At 50.6% G+C, this 18834-nt stretch overlaps 2 protein-coding genes across 2 annotated transcripts in view; one reads left to right on the forward strand and one right to left on the reverse strand.

Moving 5' to 3' along the window:
* Positions 1-7905, reverse strand: part of Col5a3 (collagen type V alpha 3 chain) — a 47910-nt gene extending 40005 nt beyond the window's left edge. The window contains exons 1-4 of the mRNA XM_051155963.1: positions 7661-7905; positions 1845-2000; positions 1550-1739; positions 1325-1481 (exon numbers count right to left, since the gene is read on the reverse strand). Of these exons, the coding sequence (XP_051011920.1) occupies positions 1325-1481; positions 1550-1739; positions 1845-2000; positions 7661-7748 (591 nt within the window). The 5' untranslated portion in view covers positions 7749-7905. The remainder of the gene's footprint in view (positions 1-1324; positions 1482-1549; positions 1740-1844; positions 2001-7660) is intronic.
* Positions 7906-11375: 3470 nt separating this feature from the next.
* Rdh8 (retinol dehydrogenase 8) lies at positions 11376-18412 on the forward strand. Its single transcript, XM_051155781.1, has 6 exons — positions 11376-11478; positions 15072-15233; positions 15798-15977; positions 17154-17247; positions 17923-18106; positions 18197-18412. The coding sequence occupies exons 1-6, from the start codon at positions 11376-11378 to the stop codon at positions 18410-18412; spliced, it is 939 nt and encodes a 312-aa protein (XP_051011738.1).
* Positions 18413-18834: the final 422 nt, after the last annotated feature.

Below are 18834 nucleotides of genomic sequence, written 5' to 3' on the forward strand. Positions count from 1 at the left end.
TGCCATGGAGCCTTGGTGCTGCCTACCCAGAGCACCCTAAGGGCGGGAAAGCCTGTGGCACCTGCACCTGTAACCCGGAGAAGTGATGATCTCACCAGCCTCGGACATTACAGGATAAAACGCACCCAGTGTGATGGTTAACCTTGTCAACTCTTTAAAAAATTACATTTATTTACTTAAAGTGTGTGTACACACTCGCACAAGTGTGCCAGGTCACTCCCATGTGGAGATGAGAGGACAACTCACAGGATTTAGTTCTCTCTTTCCCCCACATACATTTCAGGGTCTGAATCAGGCCAAAAGGCTTAGCAGCAAGCACCCTTACTGATTGAGCCATCCCACCAGGCCCCTAGATAGTCAACTTGACAGAATTTGCCTACTACACAAGCCTCTGGCCATGCCTGTGAGGCCTTATCTACATTAAGTTAACGGAGGCGGGAGACCCATCGTAACTGTGGCTGGCACTATGCCATGGGCTGGGGTCAGTGAGCTGAATGCCGGCAGCCATCTCTGTTTTCGGACTTGAGATTCAGCATGATTTGCCACCTCACACTCCTCACCATGATGGACGGTGCCCTCAATCCGCATCCCAAATACGCCTTCATGCTCCAGTTTTGTATTTTGTTTCTTGTTGTTGTTGTTTGTTTGTTTGTTTTTCAAGATAGAGTTTCCCTGGGTTAGCCTTGGCTGTCCTGGACTCATTTTGTAGACCAGGCTGGCCTCAAACTCACAGCAATCTGCCTGCCTCTGCCTCCTGAGTGCTGGGATCAAAGGTGTGCACCACCATGCCCGGCCTGTCTTTTAGTTTATCTCAGCAATGAAAACTATGACTAATACACTCAGCATCTGCCCCCTGAAGCTCAAGATCCCTTTCCTCTCAGGCCACCACCGTGTGCCAGGTCTAAACACCAGGTGGCTCACTGGAGAGATGAGGTCTCTGAGCCTCCTGGAGGCCTCACACCTCAAAATCACACAGTATAATCTCCACACTGGAGCCACATAAAACTGCCACATCTATCCCACTTCACACACACACACACACACACACACACACACACACACACACACGGTCGTACACTATTCTAACAACCAGCACTGCATCGTGTGACAGTCTCAATCACCTGTCACGAGTGTTTACTCCATGTGCATGGCGACCTGATGTCTTGTTAATTTGCTGACACTCCCTTGTGTGGTGTTCCCTTCCATCAGCTCCGTGGGGCTGGGCAGAAACTGGGCACTTTCCTTCTCTGTTCTCGTCTAGTTTAGGCTGAAGACAAAGCTCCTCATCCTCTGCCTCAGTTTCCCCTGCCACTGAATTCCATACCTCAAAAGTCTCCTCCTTGCTGTCCAGGGTTCCCATCACGGTGACTCCAGCTGTACTGATAAACCGAGGCCCCTGACCGAACATAGAGGGCTGAGGTTCACAGTCAGCCACCAGGGTCACCTTGTCACCACTGATGCTGACTGCCACACGATGCCACCTGCAAAAGGAACAAGTCTCAGTGACAGGATTTCCATAGGGCACTCCCTTCCCTTCTCGCATACTCACCTGCCATCGGTAAGGTTGGCCTGCTTGGGGAGGGGCCTGAAGGAGTCACCGAGGAGACCCAGAGCTGGCCCCAATGCCAGCCCCAACTGCCGGACACCCTTCTCGTCATAAACAGATAGAAGCACAGACTGATTGGCTGGCTGGCCCCGCAGAGTGAGCAGCACAGAAAAGTCCTCAGGAAAATGCCCATCTGTGTTTGCAGAGGTTAGACAGCAGGTTAGACAGCCCAGGTAACTTTACCCTTCCAGGACGCCCCCCCCCCAACCCCGACCCCAGCCTTCCTGTCCTGACTCACCTGGAAAGAGCTGCCATGTGGGGGCACTGAGCAGGCTGGACTTGCCCACCCTGAATGCTCGGTCACCCTCTGGAATCCTCTGGGGACAGAAGCCAGGCACCTCGGCAACCCCAGCCCTATGCACACCCAGGGTTTCCAGTACATCCACAGGCTCCACTGTAGAGAGATGCCAAGGCGAGAAGGTGTGGTCAGAACCAGCACAGGAGTTGGCTGCACAGCCCCAAGTCCTGATAGCTACTCAGAAGGATGAGGCAGGAGGATCCTCCACCTGGTCTACACAGTGAGTTCAAGGCCAGCCTGAGCAACTTAATGAGTCTCTGTCTGAAAATCAAGAAGTTTAAAACAAACAAGCAAACAAACAAACAAACAAAAACCAAGGCCCAGAACTCCATAAGACTTGCATGGGTTTTGTGGGCTCCTCTCAACAAGTGTGTTAACAGCCCAGGAAGAATTGGGTGGCCTGGGACCAGCAACAACACCTCCCCCCACTCCCCTACAGATGTTCTTGGTACATCAATCTGTTGACTGGTTATTTTTTCCCCCTAAGTTTTTGGTGAGAAAAAAAAAAGCTGACCTAGTTATAGGATGAATCAAAGCTTCCTGGCCGGAGCCCCAGAGCCGAGCCTTCCCGCCCTCCCCCCCTTCTCCCTATGCCCCCACACTGGCTCCTGCTTCCCAGCATGGAGCCCCTTTGCAAGGGAAAACCCACAAGGAGAAAAGGGGTTCATAATCTCCGCCCCACGGCCCCCTCCCTGTGACTCCCAGGCCCCACAGCCTTCTCCTTCTTATCCGCCCCCTGCTGACCTCCTCCATCTGACACCCATCTAACTGCCCCCTGACCTCCTCCATCTGACTTCCATCTACCTTCTACCCTGACTTCCTCCTTTCCCTCTCCAGTGCTCCCCCACATCACCTTCTAATCATCGATTTCTGATACCCCCTGCCCCTCCCCCTCTCTCATCTCAGAAAAGAAAGAATAGGTCTGGCCCCAAAGGCCCCTAATCCAAGCCATCCTTGCAGCCCCACCCAGGCAGCTTGGCCAGTGTTAACTGGATCCACATGGTTAGGGCAGGGCGGGTGAGGGCTTCCCCTGGGCCCAAAGCCCCTGGCCTGTCCTCTCCCCTAGCAAACTGTCCCACTAACCCCCTGACCCAGTCTCTTGGCAGAAGCCAGGTTCTGCTGAATTTGCCATGACCTCACTAGGGTGGCTCAGCTGACCTCACCACTGAGAAGTTGGTTGGGGGACCAGACTTGGAGAGAAACAGACTTGGATAAAGACCCCTATCCCAGCTACCCCCTTTACCCTCCAAACTTTGTAGAGGCCTGTTCCAGTCCCTGTACCCTCACCCCCTCAACCCCTCACCCCCTCACCCTGTCCCTTCTACCTTCTCTCTGACCCACTTCATGGCTCAGGTCTGAAATTAGTCAACAGTCAGTCTTGCTTTCTTGGTATCATCTCCTCCTCCTCTTCCTTTTCCTCCTTCTCTCTGTCTCTCTGTCTCTCCTCCTTACCATCTGTAAGTATTTCTTCAGTGGCCAGGCTGTCATTAAGAAGTATTTGGGGGTGCTAGAGAGATGGCTCATAGGTTAAGAACACTGACTGTTCTTCCAGAGGTCCTGAGTTCAATTCCCAGCAAGCACATGGTGGCTCACAACCATCTATAATAAGGTCTGATGCCCTCTTCTGGCCTGCAAGTGTACATGTAGGCAAAATACTATATACATAATAAATGAATAAATCTTTAAAAGGAAAAAAAAGTATTTGAAGGCAGGGAGTGCTGGAGAGATGGCTTAGTGCTTAAGAGTACTGAGTGCTCTTCTAGAGGACCCGGATTCAACTCCCAGCACCCTCATGGCAGTTCACAACTGTGTGTAACTCTAGTTCTAGAGACTCCAACATCCTCACACAGACATATATACACGCAAAACTTCAACACACATGAAATAAAAAAAATTTTTTTTTTTTTTTTAGTTTTTCAAGACAGGGTTTCTCTGTGTAGCCTTGGCTGTCCTGGACTTACTTTGTAGACCAGACTGGCCTCCAACTCACAGTGATCCACCCGCCTCTGCCTCCTGAGTACTGGGATTAAAGGCGTGCGCCACCACGCATGGCTAAAATAAATTTTTAAACATTTTAAAAAGAAAAATTTGGGGTCTGGAGAAATGGCTCGGTGGTTAGGAGCACTGACTCCTCTTCCAGAGGTCCTGAGTTGAATTCCCAGCAACCACATGGTGGCTCACAACCATCTATAATGTGATCTGATGCCCTCTTCTGGCCTGCAGGGGTACAAGCAGGCAGAGCAATGTATACATAATAAATAAATAAGTAAATGGATAAATAAATAAAAATTAAAAAAAGAAAAAGAAAAAGAAAAATTTGGGTCACAGCCACCCTTGGGACTGATTTGGGCTCTCAGGCTCTGCTAACCACAAGGCCACTCCCCGGTGGACCATCTTAGCAATCCTCTCCAACTGGGGGCTCCTGGGAAGATTTAGATCCATAACATCATCCAGTAGAGAGACTCTGCCCAGCTCGATGTGTTTTTGTTTTTGTAATAAGATCTACTGTAGGCCAGGCTGGCCTTGAACTCCTGACCCTGGATTGTCCACATCCAGAGTGCTGATATGACAGACATGCACCAGCACCATGCCCCATTTATACAGGCTGGGATGGGACGCAAGGATTTGTGCATGCTAGATGAATGCTTCACCGGCTGAGCTACCTCCTAACACAGACTCCAGCTTTTTTTTTTAAGTTATTATTATGCATACAGTGCTCTGCCTGCATGCATACCTACAGGTCAGAAGAGGGCATCAGATCACATTATAGATGGTTGTGAGCCATCATGCGGTTCCTGGGAATTAAACTCAGAACCTCTGGGAGAGCAATCAGTGCCCTTAACCACTGAACCATCTCTCCAGCCCCACAAACCTCAGCTTCTATGCAGAGAAAAAGGCCTCTCCCCTTGGTCGCTGCTCACTCCCATTCTAAAAGTCCTTCCTACCCTCTAACGCAAAAGACTCTTGCTTCAATCTTGAGCCCTCTCCGCACTGACCTTTTCAGTGGCTGACTGCCCTCTCTCTCCCCATGGCTCCATGACAAGGAGGCACACAAAAGCCATTGAGCCTGTGGAGCACACAGGAGGGGCCAGAAGCCACCCAAAGTCCCTGACATACACTCGGCCCTCTCTGCCTTGGTTAAGGCCTCTAGGGAGGTGCCTGGTGGAGTCTAAGATGTGGAGGGAGGCAGGCAGGGATCCAACTGAATCATGGGTGGAATTCCCCAAAAAATGCATGCAGGAAGTTTTGCAAGCATGGCACTTGCCACTGGTTGAGGTATAGGCAGTTAATTAGATGCAAATCTATGCAGATTGACAAGAGGGCTCAGCAGGTAAAGGCACCCGTGCCAAACCTGAGCTTGATCCCAGGAACCCACATGGTGGAAAACTGACTCCTTCAACTTGTCTGACTTCCACATGTGGCATACACACACACACACACACACACACACACACACACACACACACACACACTAAATAAATGTAAAACGGGGGGGGATAAATTTGATGCCACTGCTCAGTATGAGTGGGTGTTCTGGCAGCAAGAATTCCATACCATATACCCCACAGGCCAGACTTGCAACTGGACATGAAGGCTTTAAACCCCCCCAGGAGATTGCTCCCACACCATGCAAGGGAAAATATGACCAAGTCACTGAGTGGGCGACTGGCTGTGGAAGATGACAGCATTTGTCTTTGGACCATGGAGAAGCATGTGTGAGAATCTGAAAACACAGGAGGGTCCTGTCTGGGTGGCAGATGGGGTTGCCTGGGTGTGGCCATGAGTTGCACATTCCTGGAGTCCCAGGGGTCTTGTATTCTGAATGAATGCCTGAGGTTGCATGACCCTGAGGTTATGTGAGCGTGAGAATGGGGCGTAGGCCAACATAGAGTTCTCCACGTGGGCCACAACCTCCTCAGACTCAGCAGAAACTGGGAAAGTGGGGTCAGTGTATGCAGGTGACCTCTGGGGGACAGAAGGCACCCTCCTTTACTTCAGGGAGGTGATCTAGATTACAGAAGCCCTGGTCATCCATCACTTAAAAGAGTCACGGAGTCCTCTCACCATTACCACCCGCAGAACTCTGAGAGGCGTGGCTAGGGCACCAGGCCAGATGCTCACAGCTGGGCATGCGTCAGCAGTGACTCACCCGTCCCTTAGCCCTGGGGACCCCCTTAGGGCCCTGAGAAATTCTTCAGGAAAAATTACCCCAGGATCCTGCAGCTGGGGTGCGATGCAACTTCCACTTCGCCGCCCCCCACCCACCCCCGCCCCGCCAGCGCTCAGTCCCACCCCGCCTCACCCAGCCTCGCCCCTCACTGCAACCCTCCCGTGGGCCCTGTCCATGGTGCTGATGCTGTGGCTCTAGGGAGAGCAGAGTGGGGGAGGGGAGGGGAGGAGAGGAGTGGGAGCCAATTTCGGACAAAGAGGAGAGGATAGTGTGAAGCCCGTGAGAGAAACGCAAAAGGGAACTGTGCGGGCCAGTGAGATGGCTGGAGCAGGGTGCTTGCCACCAAGCCTAATGACCTGAGTTTGATTCTGGGGGCCCACATGGCGGAAGGAGAGATCTGACCCAGGAAAGCTATCTGACTGACCTCCACACATGCTCTTGTGGCACAAGTGCACACACACACACACACACACACACACAGAGAGAGAGAAAGAGAGAGAGAGAGAGACATAGATGTAATTTTAAAAAGAAAACTGTGAGTTCCTGATTTGTCCCTTCCACTCACCAATAATATAAACCCCTAAATCCCATCTACAGCCAACCGAAGACACATAAACACATTCGTAACACATGATTACTCTCAAGACCACCCCCTGTGGGGTTAGAGACGAACCTTGGGGGAGAGAGTGCTTGCCTAGCATGTCCAAAGCCCTCGGTTCCATCCACAGCACCACAGAACTTGTCATCCGGCACTTGGAGAACAGAGGCAGAAGGAGTAGAAGTTCAAAGCTACAGCCTGGGTTACACAGTCAGTGTGAGACCAGCCTGAGCCACAGGAGACCCTACTTCATGCAACAGACAAGATATAGAAGAGAGGGGGAAAAAGAATTACAGCTCCACAGACACACTGAACTCTCACATGTGACCACACACCCCCTCCCAGAGGCTGCTCTGTCACCTACATTTACACAGTCCCAGTCAACCCTCACAGCCAAGTGCACACATAAACACAGACACAATCCCCCCCCCCAATATAATACAGTTTTTAAACGGCAAGCTTTCATATAGACCCTGCTGGTCTCAAACTCACTACATAGTTCAGACTGGCTCTCAACTCTTTATGCTCCTGCCTCTGCAGTCCCAATCCTGGAGGTGGAAGCATGTATCATTACGTTTTCTTATGTAGTACTGAGGATGGAACCCAGAGTACGTGCTAGAAAGGGGTCTACCAAATGAACTACAGCCCTATGCCCCATACAGCCACCATGTCCCTTTCTAGAGACAGAGACTGCTTATGCAGCCCAAGATGCCCTTGAGTTCAGTACGTAGCTCAGACTAGACTTGAATGCGCAAACCACTTAACTCTGCCTCCTGAGTGTTGAGATTGCACCACACCCAGCAGCATTCGTCTTCACACACCAGCTTGTAAACACGTTCCCTGGCAACATCCCCCTCCTCAATCGTCACATGCACTCATCAACTAGAAGAGCTAGACCCTAGGGTCTCCACATCACCATGGCACCCGTTATAAATGACCTCTCCCTTGTACCCACAAATGCTATCCCAGCCCTTGGTCCCGACTCACCAGCCAGCGTCCAAGACACAAGCTGCAAGGAGACCAGGAGCCGGCAGAGAACGGCCCAGGGCCAGTCCAATCTCCGGCAACTTCTCATCCCAGCGGGCCTGGTGCTCCAAGGCCAAGGTGGATGTGGATTGGGCTGCCTGGGAGCAGTCACTCAGGCCAGCCGGAGGCTGTGAGGATCCACGGGAGACTGCCTGAGACCCCGCCCTGGCCGCGCCCTGAGCTTCAGCGCCCTGGCCGGGCGGGGCACGGGCCGGAGGCGGGAGACCCACAGCTGCACGGAAAAAGTTTGGGAAGTGTGAGCCACGCGCTGATTGGCTGGCTGAGACCCGGGCGGCGGCGGGGGAGAGGGGCATTCCTGCAGGACTCTAGATAGGGACGATGAGCTACGCCTACCAGCCCTAGAATGGGGGTGGGGGTGGGGGCCGCAGGCGGGGAGACGGGGCGGGAGGAGGGGGTCAGGGGAGTCCCAGACTAAGGCTTGATCCCTGACAGACTCTCTGAAAGGCTCTTAGCCTTTCAACCACAGAGCTAGAGAGAGCTCAGCAGGGAAGCAGGGAAGCACTTACCACCAAGACATATGGTGGCAGAAGAGAACTGACACTCAAAAACTGTCCTCTGACTTCCATACGAGTGCCATAGCGCACACACTCCCCACACCCTAGACACACACTAAATAAATAAATGGAATTCTAAATCAAAGTACGCACACTAAAGGCATAGTGGTGCATGCTTTTAATCCCAGAATTTAGAAGGCAGAGGCAGCAGGAATGCTCTGAGATTGAGGCCAGCCTGGTCTACATAGTGAATTCCAGGACAACAAGAGCTACACAGTGAGACCCTGTCTCGATAGATAGATAGATAGACAGACAGACAGACAGACAGACAGACAGATTAAAAAGGCAAAGCACCTCCTGCCTGCCCTCAGACATGGCATTAAGGTTAAATATAAAACTGTACCTAACACTTTCTGTCTCAAGGCCCACAAAGGAAGGATTCCCAGCCTGTCCTTTGGGACCCCACTTCTTCTATAATCCTTACTCCAGAACCCCCAAACTGTCCTGGCTTTCTCTAAACCTCCACTGGTCTACGTGAGCCTTGAAATTTGGAATTCAGTGCCTGGCACCATCCTTAAACTCTCACCACTGACTCCAAAAACACACCTCTGACCTTCCATCCAACTCCCGCGTATGTTCATGTGTTGTGTGTGTGCACGCGCATGTGTGCACCCACATCTGGAGACCAGACAGACATTGGCTGTCTTCCTCCATCACTCTTCCACCTTATTCTCTGTGGCAAGGCCTCTCATTGAACCTGGTGCTCTCTAGTTTGGCTCAGCTGGCTACTGAGCCCCAGGGGGCCTCCTGTCTCTTCCTCCACAGTGACTGGGTTCTAGGCATGGCCCGACACACTTAGCTTTTTATGTGGATGCTACACCTCTGAACTCGGGTCCTGGGATTCACTCTTGTACAACAAGCACTTGACCAACAGAACCATCTCTCCAGCCCTCAAACTTTTTTTTTTTTCTTTCAGTTTTATGGAGTGGAGAAGGAACCCAGTGACATGCCACTGAGCCACACCCCAGGCAGCACTCTTAAACCTCCAAAGAAAGGAACTGTCCTCCATTCCTTCTGCCTCACCTTCAGATCATTCAAGGGAGATACCCACCCCAATCCTAAACCACCATCAAATGAGACGTCCCAGGTACCCAACCCCAGTGGGTCAGGGGCCCAGCGTTCCGCAGTTGACTAGTGCAGACAGGCAGGAGTCAGGAGAGAAATCTCAGTGGTGTGCCTGCTCCTAAATGCCCCTCACGGGGAACCGGGGGAACTGGGAGGTGCCAAACTGCTCCCTCCCAGCCTGGGTTCTTCAGACAAAGAATCTCTGTCTCCAAAGAGAAGAGGGTGGGGCCCCATGTAGCTGGAAGAGATGGGGTTCCCTAGGGGTGGAGAGAAAAGAGAATCTCCTCTCTCCAGAGACTGCCTTCTCCAAATAGAAAGCTGTCACAGGGCCCTAGCCCTGACCCTTCGGTAGAAAGTCCTTCTGGCAGTCTAACTTGTTTTTTACATTTATTTATGCACCACGTATATGTGTGCTTGCATGCACTCTTGCACAGACGTCACAGCTCCCCCAGGAGAGTCAGCAGTCAACTCAGGGAGTCCATTCTCGCTTCTCCTTCTTCCATTTGACTCCCTGGAATTGAACTCATGTCCTTGGGCTTAGCAGTAGTTGCCTTCATCCACTGAGACATCTGGCTGCTCCTGATCTGACTTCTTGACATCTAACTGACTTTTTTTTTTTTTTGAGGGGAGGGGATGCTAGGACAGAAGCCAGACCTTGTGTATGTTTGACCTCCAACTTACGTCCCCACTTTGCTCTGACTGACTTCTGACTGTGAAGACTTCAGGAATACACTTTCTGTGTCTTTCTCTGGGGAACTAGACGTTTTACATGCAGAGTCAGGAAAAGAAGCGTTACCTATTCCCTCTGACACGGCATAAGGAAACACTTAGAACCACTTAGCAGCCAGGCAGCGGGGATATGGCCTGCGGCCCCAGCACCTGAGAGGCTGAGGGTCTCAAGTTCAAGTTCACCTAGACTGCAGAGGGAGACCATGCCTCCAAAGCCAAAACATTGAGATGGCCCACAGGATGAAGATGCTTGCTGCCAAGCACGTCAACCTGACTCGCATCCTTGGAACTCACACGGTGGAAGGAGAGAACAGACTCCACAAGTTGGTCTCTAACCCCCATGTGCACGCGCACACCACACACACACACACTTAGACAAATGTAGTTTTTTTTTTTTTTTTTTTAAAGAAAAGGGCTAAGTACAGCAGTTAAAGAATGAATATGTGTGCATAATCAGGGCTGGGCCTCAAACCGCATCTCCATTTTTTACACACACACACACACACACACACACACACACACACACACTTAGACAAATGTAGTTTTTTTTAAAAAGAAAAAGGCTAAGTACAGCAGTTGAAGAATGAACATGTGTGCATAATCAGGGCTGGGCCTCGAACCACATCTCCATTTTTTTTTTTTTTGCTTGCTTGCTTGTTTTAGTTGAGACAGGTTCAGACTAAATTGCCCAGCCTAAAAGAAAACAAACAACCCATAAGTGTGGTGGCACGCCCCTTTAATCCCAGCACTTTGGAGGCAGAGGCAGACAGATCTGAGTTTGAGACCAGCCTGGTCTACGTATCAGTTCCAAGACAGCCAGGGTTACATAGGCCCTGTCTCCAAAATAATAATGATGATGGCTGGGCGTGGTGGCACACGCCTTTAATCCCAGCACTCGGGAGGCAGAGGCAGGTGGATGGCTGTGAGTTCTAGGCCAGCCTGGTTTACAGAGCAAGTCCAGGATAGCCAAGGCTACACAGAAAAACTCTATCTCAAAAAACAAACAAAAGCAAGTAAGTAAATAAATAATCCAAAATCACTCTCTGTCTATCCTCCTGCCTCAGCTTCCCAAGCCAGTGCTCCTAGGCTTTGCTCTAAGAAAAAACATCTGCTGGATGAGAGTTGACGCTGCTGAATTGACCAGTCTGCAGCTGCCTGCCGGGATCAGCCTCAGCCAAGTCGTCACTGGGCCTCTGGGCTCTGCGAGGGCACCAGGTGGCTCGGGTTTAGGAGGGAGGGATGAGCTGAAGCCTTAAGCCCAGTTGGGGGTGGTGCAGGTGACATCACAGGTTCCTGAGAGGATCAGCATGGCCTCCCAGCCTCGCAGTGTGCTCATCTCTGGCTGTTCTTCAGGGATCGGTCTTGAACTCGCTCTTCAGCTGGCTCATGACCCCAGACAACGTTACCATGGTAGGGCCCACAACTTCTAGCACCCTCGATATTTTCACAGCCTCCTGGGTGTAGGTTGGGCACATGGGCCTGGGGAAGAACACTGAGGGAAGCTCTCTATTACCTTAGTAATTCTCTCACTCACCTCATATATATTTCTTTCTTTCCTTTTAAAGACTTATTTATTTTTATTTTATGTGTGTGGATGTTTTGTGTGTAAATATGTGTACCACTTCTGTACCTGGTGCTCAAGGAGGTCAGAGAGGTTGTCGGATCCCCTGGAACTGGGGTTGCAAACAGCTGTGAGCCACCCCGTGGGTGCTAAGAAGTAAACCCCAGTTCTCTGGAAGAGCAGCCAATACTCCTAACCTCTAAGCCACCTCTCCAATCCCTCACATGTGTTTCTTGAGTACTGGATGGCAGATAAGGAAAAGTTATGAGCAAAAAACAGGGTGTGTGTGTGTGTGTGTGTGTGTGTGTAGATATAGACCAGTTGGTACTATGCTTGCCTGGCATGCACAAATCCCCAGATTCTAATCCTAGTTGCGGCACATGCCTGAAACCTCAGTACTCAAGATGTAGCCAGAGGAATCAGAAATTCAAGGTCAGCCTCAGCAAACTCAAGACTAAACTGTGTTACATGAGACCCTATCTGGAAAGGAGAAAAAACAAAATCAGCCCCAAATCAGGCCATGACGGGGCACATCTGAAATTCTACTATTCAAGAGATTGAGGCAGGAAGATTCTGAATTCAGAGTCAGCCTAGGCCACATGGAGATACCTGTCTCAAAATAAAATAGACAAGCAAACAAAACAGCCTCAACTCTGGGTAGTGTGCAGAGGCAGAGGCAGGCAGATCTCTGTAAGTCCGAGACCTGGTCTTCAGAGCAAGTTCTAAGACAGCCAGGGAAACACAAAGAGACCATGTCTTTGCCGGGGGTGGGGGAGAGAGGGCGGGGGGGGGGGGGAAGGAAGGAAGGAAGGAAAGGAAAAGAAATCGCAGACTGGGGATTGTAGTAAGCACCTGTAACCCTAGCATTCTGGAGTTGAGGCAAGAGGATCATGGTAAATTCAAGGCTAGCTTGGGCTACAACAAGATCTTTCTTTCGAAGGAAGGAAGGAAGGAAGGGAGAGAGGAAGGAAGGAAGAAAAACAAGAGAGGGAGGGGTGGGACTGAGCATGCCCAGTGGAAATAAATCAAGGACTGTGGAGCCAGGAATGGTGGCACAAACCTATAATCCCAGCTCTCTGGGGGCAGAGGCTGGTGGATCTCTGAGTTTCAGGACAGCCTGGTCTACATAATGAGTACCAGGACAGCCAGAACTACATGGCAAGACTTTGTCTCAAAGAGAGGGGGGGGGGGGGGAGAGAGAGAGAGAGAAGGGGCTGGAGACATAAGTGATTAAGAGCAGGATCTGAGTTCGATTTCTAGCACCACGTGGTGTCTCACAACCATCTGGGACCCCAGTTCCAGAGCATGCTATAGGCATACGCATGCAGACGAAACACTCACACACATAAAGTAAATAAATAGACAAATCTTAGGGGGTGGGGAGTGTGAGGAAGGATCTGTCACAAAAAACATCTCAAAGGAAGCTGGCTCCAGCATCTGAGTTGGCCCCTGACCATGCCCCCACTAAGCTGATTAGAGCTCTAGGATGACACTCTTACTGCCTTACGGTGCACTGACCTTGGGACCTTAAAGGGGCCTTTAGCTTCTCCAGCTGTGCAGTTGGTGGCTGCAGTGTGTAAGCCATCCTTGGATCCTCTGACCCAGAGGGGAAGCTGGCAAACATTGTCACTTTCAAGCCAGCTGCCTGGGTGAGGACATCACCCCAGTTGGCAGAGCTGATTCTCCCAGCTTTCTGGGTTAGAGGCAGGTTAGAGTCATGAGTGTGAAAGCATGAATTCCCCTGTGTGTGGCTATACTTACTGCTCAGGGGCCTGCAACAAGGCTCAGCAGGAAAGGCGCTTGCCCCAGAGCCAACCACCCGAGATCAATCCCTGGCATCACATGGTGAAAGAAGAAAACCAATTCGACAAGTTGTCTTCACACACATACACACACACACACACACACACTACACAAAAGTAAAATATTTTTAAAATATAATATTGCTAAAGGGGGTTGGGTTTTTTTGTTGTTGTTGGTTGAAGTGTGTGTGCTAAAGACAGACCTCAGGGCCAGTTGCTTGCTAGGCAGTCGCTCTACCACTCAGCAGCAACTCTAGTCTTGTTTTTTAGATATCACCTCACTATGTAGGCCACGATGACCTCAAACTCAAGATCTTCTTGAATGTTAGGGTGGCAGGCATGACATGCCCAGCTAACTGTACCTAAGACCATTCCAAACGAATCCACTTTGTCATTTAATCCTACCCACTGGGAAACTCACTCATTCTCTTCTTCCTTATTTTAAAAATGGAGCTGAGGGTCTGAGGCTGGGGACTCGCTTAGCACAAAAGAAAACCTGAAGCTTCAGATCTGCCATTCCAGCACTCAGGAGCTGGAGGCAGGAGGATCAACCTTGGCCAATTATGTGTGTATATATGTTTGTTAGAATTTGTGGACATAGGTATATAAATGTGCATTTGTTGGATTGGTGCTAAATGTAAGTGTACAAACATGTGAGACGCCATCTGGGTCTGTTTGTGTCAGACCATAGACACAGTTGGGCATGGTGGCTCACAGCTGTCATCCCAACAGTCAGGAGACTGAGGCAGGAAGAGTTCCGAAAGCTCAAGGCCAGTTTGGTCTACATATTGAGTTCCAGGCCAACCAAGGTACATAGCAACACCCTGTCTTTAAACAAAAATAGGAGGGCTAGAAAGAAGGTTCAGCGGTTAAGAGTACTTGCTGTTCTTACAGAGGACCTGGGTTTAGTTCCTCTTATCCACATGGTGGCTCACAACTACCCATAAATACACATATGACACACATACATACTTATAGACAAAACACACACACATTAAAAATAAGTAATATAAATATTAAAAAATGTAAAACAGCAATAGGTCTGAGAGAGAGAGAGAAAGAAAGATTAATAAAGTGCTCCCCATACAAGCACAAGGGCCTGAGTTCTAATCCCACGCCCAGGTAAAAAGGCCAGGCACAGTGGCATGTCCTTGTAATCTCAGCACTTGAGAGGCAGAGGGAGGAGGAGCCCCTGAAGCTCATTTGACACTTACTCTAGCCTGTCTGATGGGTTCTAAATTCACGGAGAGACTTTCTCAAAGGAGAGAGGGGGCTGACAGGATGGCTCATCAGGTAAAACCATTTGCCTCTCAAGCCTGACAACCTTAGTTTACACTCCAGGACCCACGGTGTAAAAAGAAAACTGACTCCTCACTTGTCCTCTGGCCTCCATGCATGTGCTATGGTGTGTGCGCATGTGTATGTATGCTCGAACAAGTATAAACACACAACACACACTTCACGACTTCATGGGGGGGGGCAGTTGTCTCCTAAGAAATGACAGCCAGGATTATCCAGTGGTCTGTACACACACACACACACACACACACACACACACACACACACACACACACACATCCTAAAGAAACACACAGGGCAGAAGAGGCCAGCACCTGTCCAGCTCTGTTCTCTGACTCCAGTGGTGGCCACCATGAGGGACCTCGGGAAGAAGGAGCCATTGGAGGCAGCTGCTGGAGAGACTCTTGGAAAGACTCTAACCGTCGCCCAGCTGGACGTTTGCAGTGATGAGTCAGTGGCTAACTGTCTCAACCACATCGAGGGAGGACGAGTGGACGTGCTGGGTAAGACTTGGCAGGCCCTGGGGTCTCTCACACACACACACACACACACACACACACACACACACACACACACACACTGACTCTTAAGTATACACTATCAGAAGATGACAATTTGTAGCCCTGGATAAAAGGGTAGACCAGTTGACCAAGAGTCAGAAGTACCAATCTGTTAATTAGAGATGCCCAACTTTTGGGGGAGGGACTACAGAGGAGACACATCCTCACATAAGGAGAAAACCATATGTGGTTGGGAAAATTACTTCGGTGAGTCACTTGAAGACAAGAGGATGATGAAGCAGCCACTCATGTCCTAATGGAGCCTGCTAAGGTGGGTGGGTCTAGCCATGTTGGTGCAATTTGGGGGCAGATGGGAATCGCTCGTGTATGGTATGACAAAGATTTGGTTTCCAGGAACTGTTCCACCCACTCTCCCAGGACCAGAGGCCTGTTCAAAAACCAAATTGTCTAATACCACCTAGGTTCCACGTGTCTCCTCCTAGGCTTGTTCTAAGGACTCAGGATCTTGAGGTGACTTCAAACAACACTCTCTTTGCACCTCCTTAGTGAACAATGCAGGAATAGGCCTTGTGGGGCCCCTGGAGGAAATCAGCCTAGCTACTATGCAGAACGTGTTCAACACCAACTTTTTTGGGGCTGTCCGTCTGGTCAAAGCTGTGCTTCCAGGCATGAAGAGGAGGCGTCAGGGCCACATTGTGGTGGTCAGCAGTGTTATGGGGCTCCAAGGTAAGTCTGGGGACCACCCCATCCAGGATTAGAAGGTTGTAAAGTAGGTTTTAGTTCATAGTTCAAATGAACTTGCGTCGAAAAGGATTCTGAGCTGGGCATGGTGGCCCACACCTTTAATCCCAGCACTAGAGAGGCAGAGGCAGGTAGATCACTGTGAGTTCGAGGCCAGCCTGGGCTACAAAGTGAGTCCAGGATAGCAAAAGCTAACACAGAGAGACCCTGTCACAAAAAAACAAAAAAAAAAAGAAAAGAAAAGGACTCTGGGGGGCTGGAGAGATGGCTCTGCAGTTAAGAGCACTGTCTGCTCTTCCAGAGGTCCTGAGTTTAATTTTCAGCAACTATACGGTGGCTTACAACCATCTATGCCCTCTTCTGGTGTGCAGGTGCATATGTAGATAGAGCACTCATATATATATATGTGTATATATAATAAAATCTTTAAAAAAGGAAGAAAGAAAGGGACTCTGAAGCTCAGAAGGGAAGTTTACCTTGTCTGCCTGGTGTAAGAGTAGGCAGCAGTGGCATGCATATCATCGACAGCCATCCACATCCCAGAATCAACTCCACTTCTGGATATACCCGAAACAGCCTTTCACTCACTCCCCTGGAATCCAATGAACCATCAGAGGTCCCTCTCCTTGTAAAAAGCCCTGTAATGCCATAGGGATGTGTGGTGGATTGTTTGGTGATTCAGCAGGAAAGACACAGGCGATCTATTTGTGATGTCTGCCGTGGACCTACTCTAAAAGCCATTTACATGCCATCTATGGCCCTGGTATCTTCTCCCTCCTCAAACCCTTCTAGACTCCCTTCCACATCCTGACAGTGTCTGTGATCTGGCTCCTTCCTCAGGCACCCTCCTCCAACTGCATCTGCTGTAGGGAAGCATCAACAATCACTGTGCCCACGGGCCCTGGGACGCCATGAGTAAATGAACCACAGATATACATGGAGGGCAATGGGGGAATTTCCTGGAGGCAGGTGGAGCTGAAAAGGGGTGACACATTGTGCATAATGACCTTGTCCTGATGCTATGTGTGCCCGTTGCACAATTCCATACATTGTGGTTCTGGCCCTGAGCACCCCTTCATTCAGATGCCCAAATCACCCTGGGACCCACAAAGTCTATCACACACACACACCCCTGAGACCTCCTCACTCCTCCCCTTCCAGGCATCATGTTCAACGACGTCTACGCGGCCTCCAAGTTTGCCCTGGAAGGATTCTTCGAGAGTCTGGCTATCCAGCTAAGACAATTCAATATCTTGTGAGTCAGGCACCTGGGCAGCCAGGGGGAAGGAGAGACGGTGAAGGAGACAGTATGGAAGACAAGTCAATAGAGCAGGGGACCAGCCCCTCTCTGAGGACTGGCAGGCAGTTAACAGTTGCTGGGGAGGGAGAGACATTTTTCAGAGATGTGGCCACTGGCGAGCAACTCACAGCCCTGCAAACAGCCCCTCACCCACTCTATAGTAGGTAACCCCAGGAAACTCACTGAGTCACCAAACAAAGAAAGAAAGAAAAGACAGGAAAATAAAAGGGCTGGTTGGGAAGAGGAAAGGGTCAGCAGGAGTGGGAGGGGATGAGAGGGGGTGCATATGATCAAGGTACGTTATGTATGCTAATGCATGAGGAGGAGAGGGAGTGAAGAAAGATGAACTAACAACCACAGAGGCCTGCAGCTCAGCAGTGGAGTATTCAAACCTTTGGCCAATCCATCCCAGTGCTGCAGAATAGAGACAACAACAGTAACAAGTATTAAGGAGGGAGTAGGTGTTGTGGCGTGTCTCAGCGCTCAGGAGGCAGAGGCAGGCAGGTCTCTGTGAATTCAAGGCCAGCCTGAGTTGCTTAGCAAGTTCTGAGACAGCCAGCCGTACACAGTAAAACCTTGTCTCGATAAACAAACAAACAACAATAACAATGACACCGACCCCCTTCCCAGCATCTCGATGGTGGAGCCGGGCCCAGTCACCACTGAATTCGAAGAAAAACTCCTGGCTCAGGTATCGAACACAGAGTTTCCAGACACTGACCCTGACACCCTTGGCTACTTCCGGGACTTGTATCTCCCAGCCTCCGGGGAGCTCTTCCGCTCTGTGGGACAGAGCCCGCGGGATGTGGCCCAGGTAAGTGGACACAAGCACTGTGGCTCCGGATGTCGATGTCGGAGAGCTCTGTAAGTCCCAGAACTCAGAGTGCTGCCCTTGCTCCCGCAGGTCATTGCCAAGGTCATCGGTTCCCCCAAACCCCCACTCCGCAGACAGACCAACCATCGCTACCGCCCACTGACGGCGCTTAAGGCCATCGACCCCTCTGGAAGCCTGTATGTGAGGACTACCCACCGGCTCCTATTCCGCTGGCCTCGCCTTCTCAGCCTTGGTCTCCGATGTCTAGCCTGCGGCTGCCTCCCAACACGTGTGCGGCCTAGATAAACAGAGTGAGCAGAACCTTCCTTCCCAGCCTGAACAGCACGGCTCTGCCCCTAGCTTGTGCAGACTGACCTCTCCACTCAGCCAGGCCAGTGGGAAACTTTTTTTTTTTTTTTTTTGACAAGGTCCCACTATATATCGTTGGAACACGATCTACAGACCAGGCTGGCCTCAAACTCACAGACATCAGGCTGACTCAGTCTCCCAAGGGCTGGAATTAAAGGCATATACCACCACACCCAGCTAACTTTCTTTGCTGATATGTGTGTTTGCACTGGTGCCAGGGGTGCCCTCAGAGGCCAGAAAGGGGCATTAGGTGCCCTGGAGCTGGAATACTGTGTGAACTAACTGCCCAGTACTGGTAATGGCAACTGAGGCGCCTCTCCAACCCAAACCTTTTTGGGGGGAGAAGGGGTGTGTGTGTG

This window comes from Acomys russatus, chromosome 14, assembly GCF_903995435.1.
Source record: "Acomys russatus chromosome 14, mAcoRus1.1, whole genome shotgun sequence".
In the NCBI taxonomy this organism is placed as follows: Eukaryota; Metazoa; Chordata; class Mammalia; order Rodentia; family Muridae; genus Acomys; species Acomys russatus.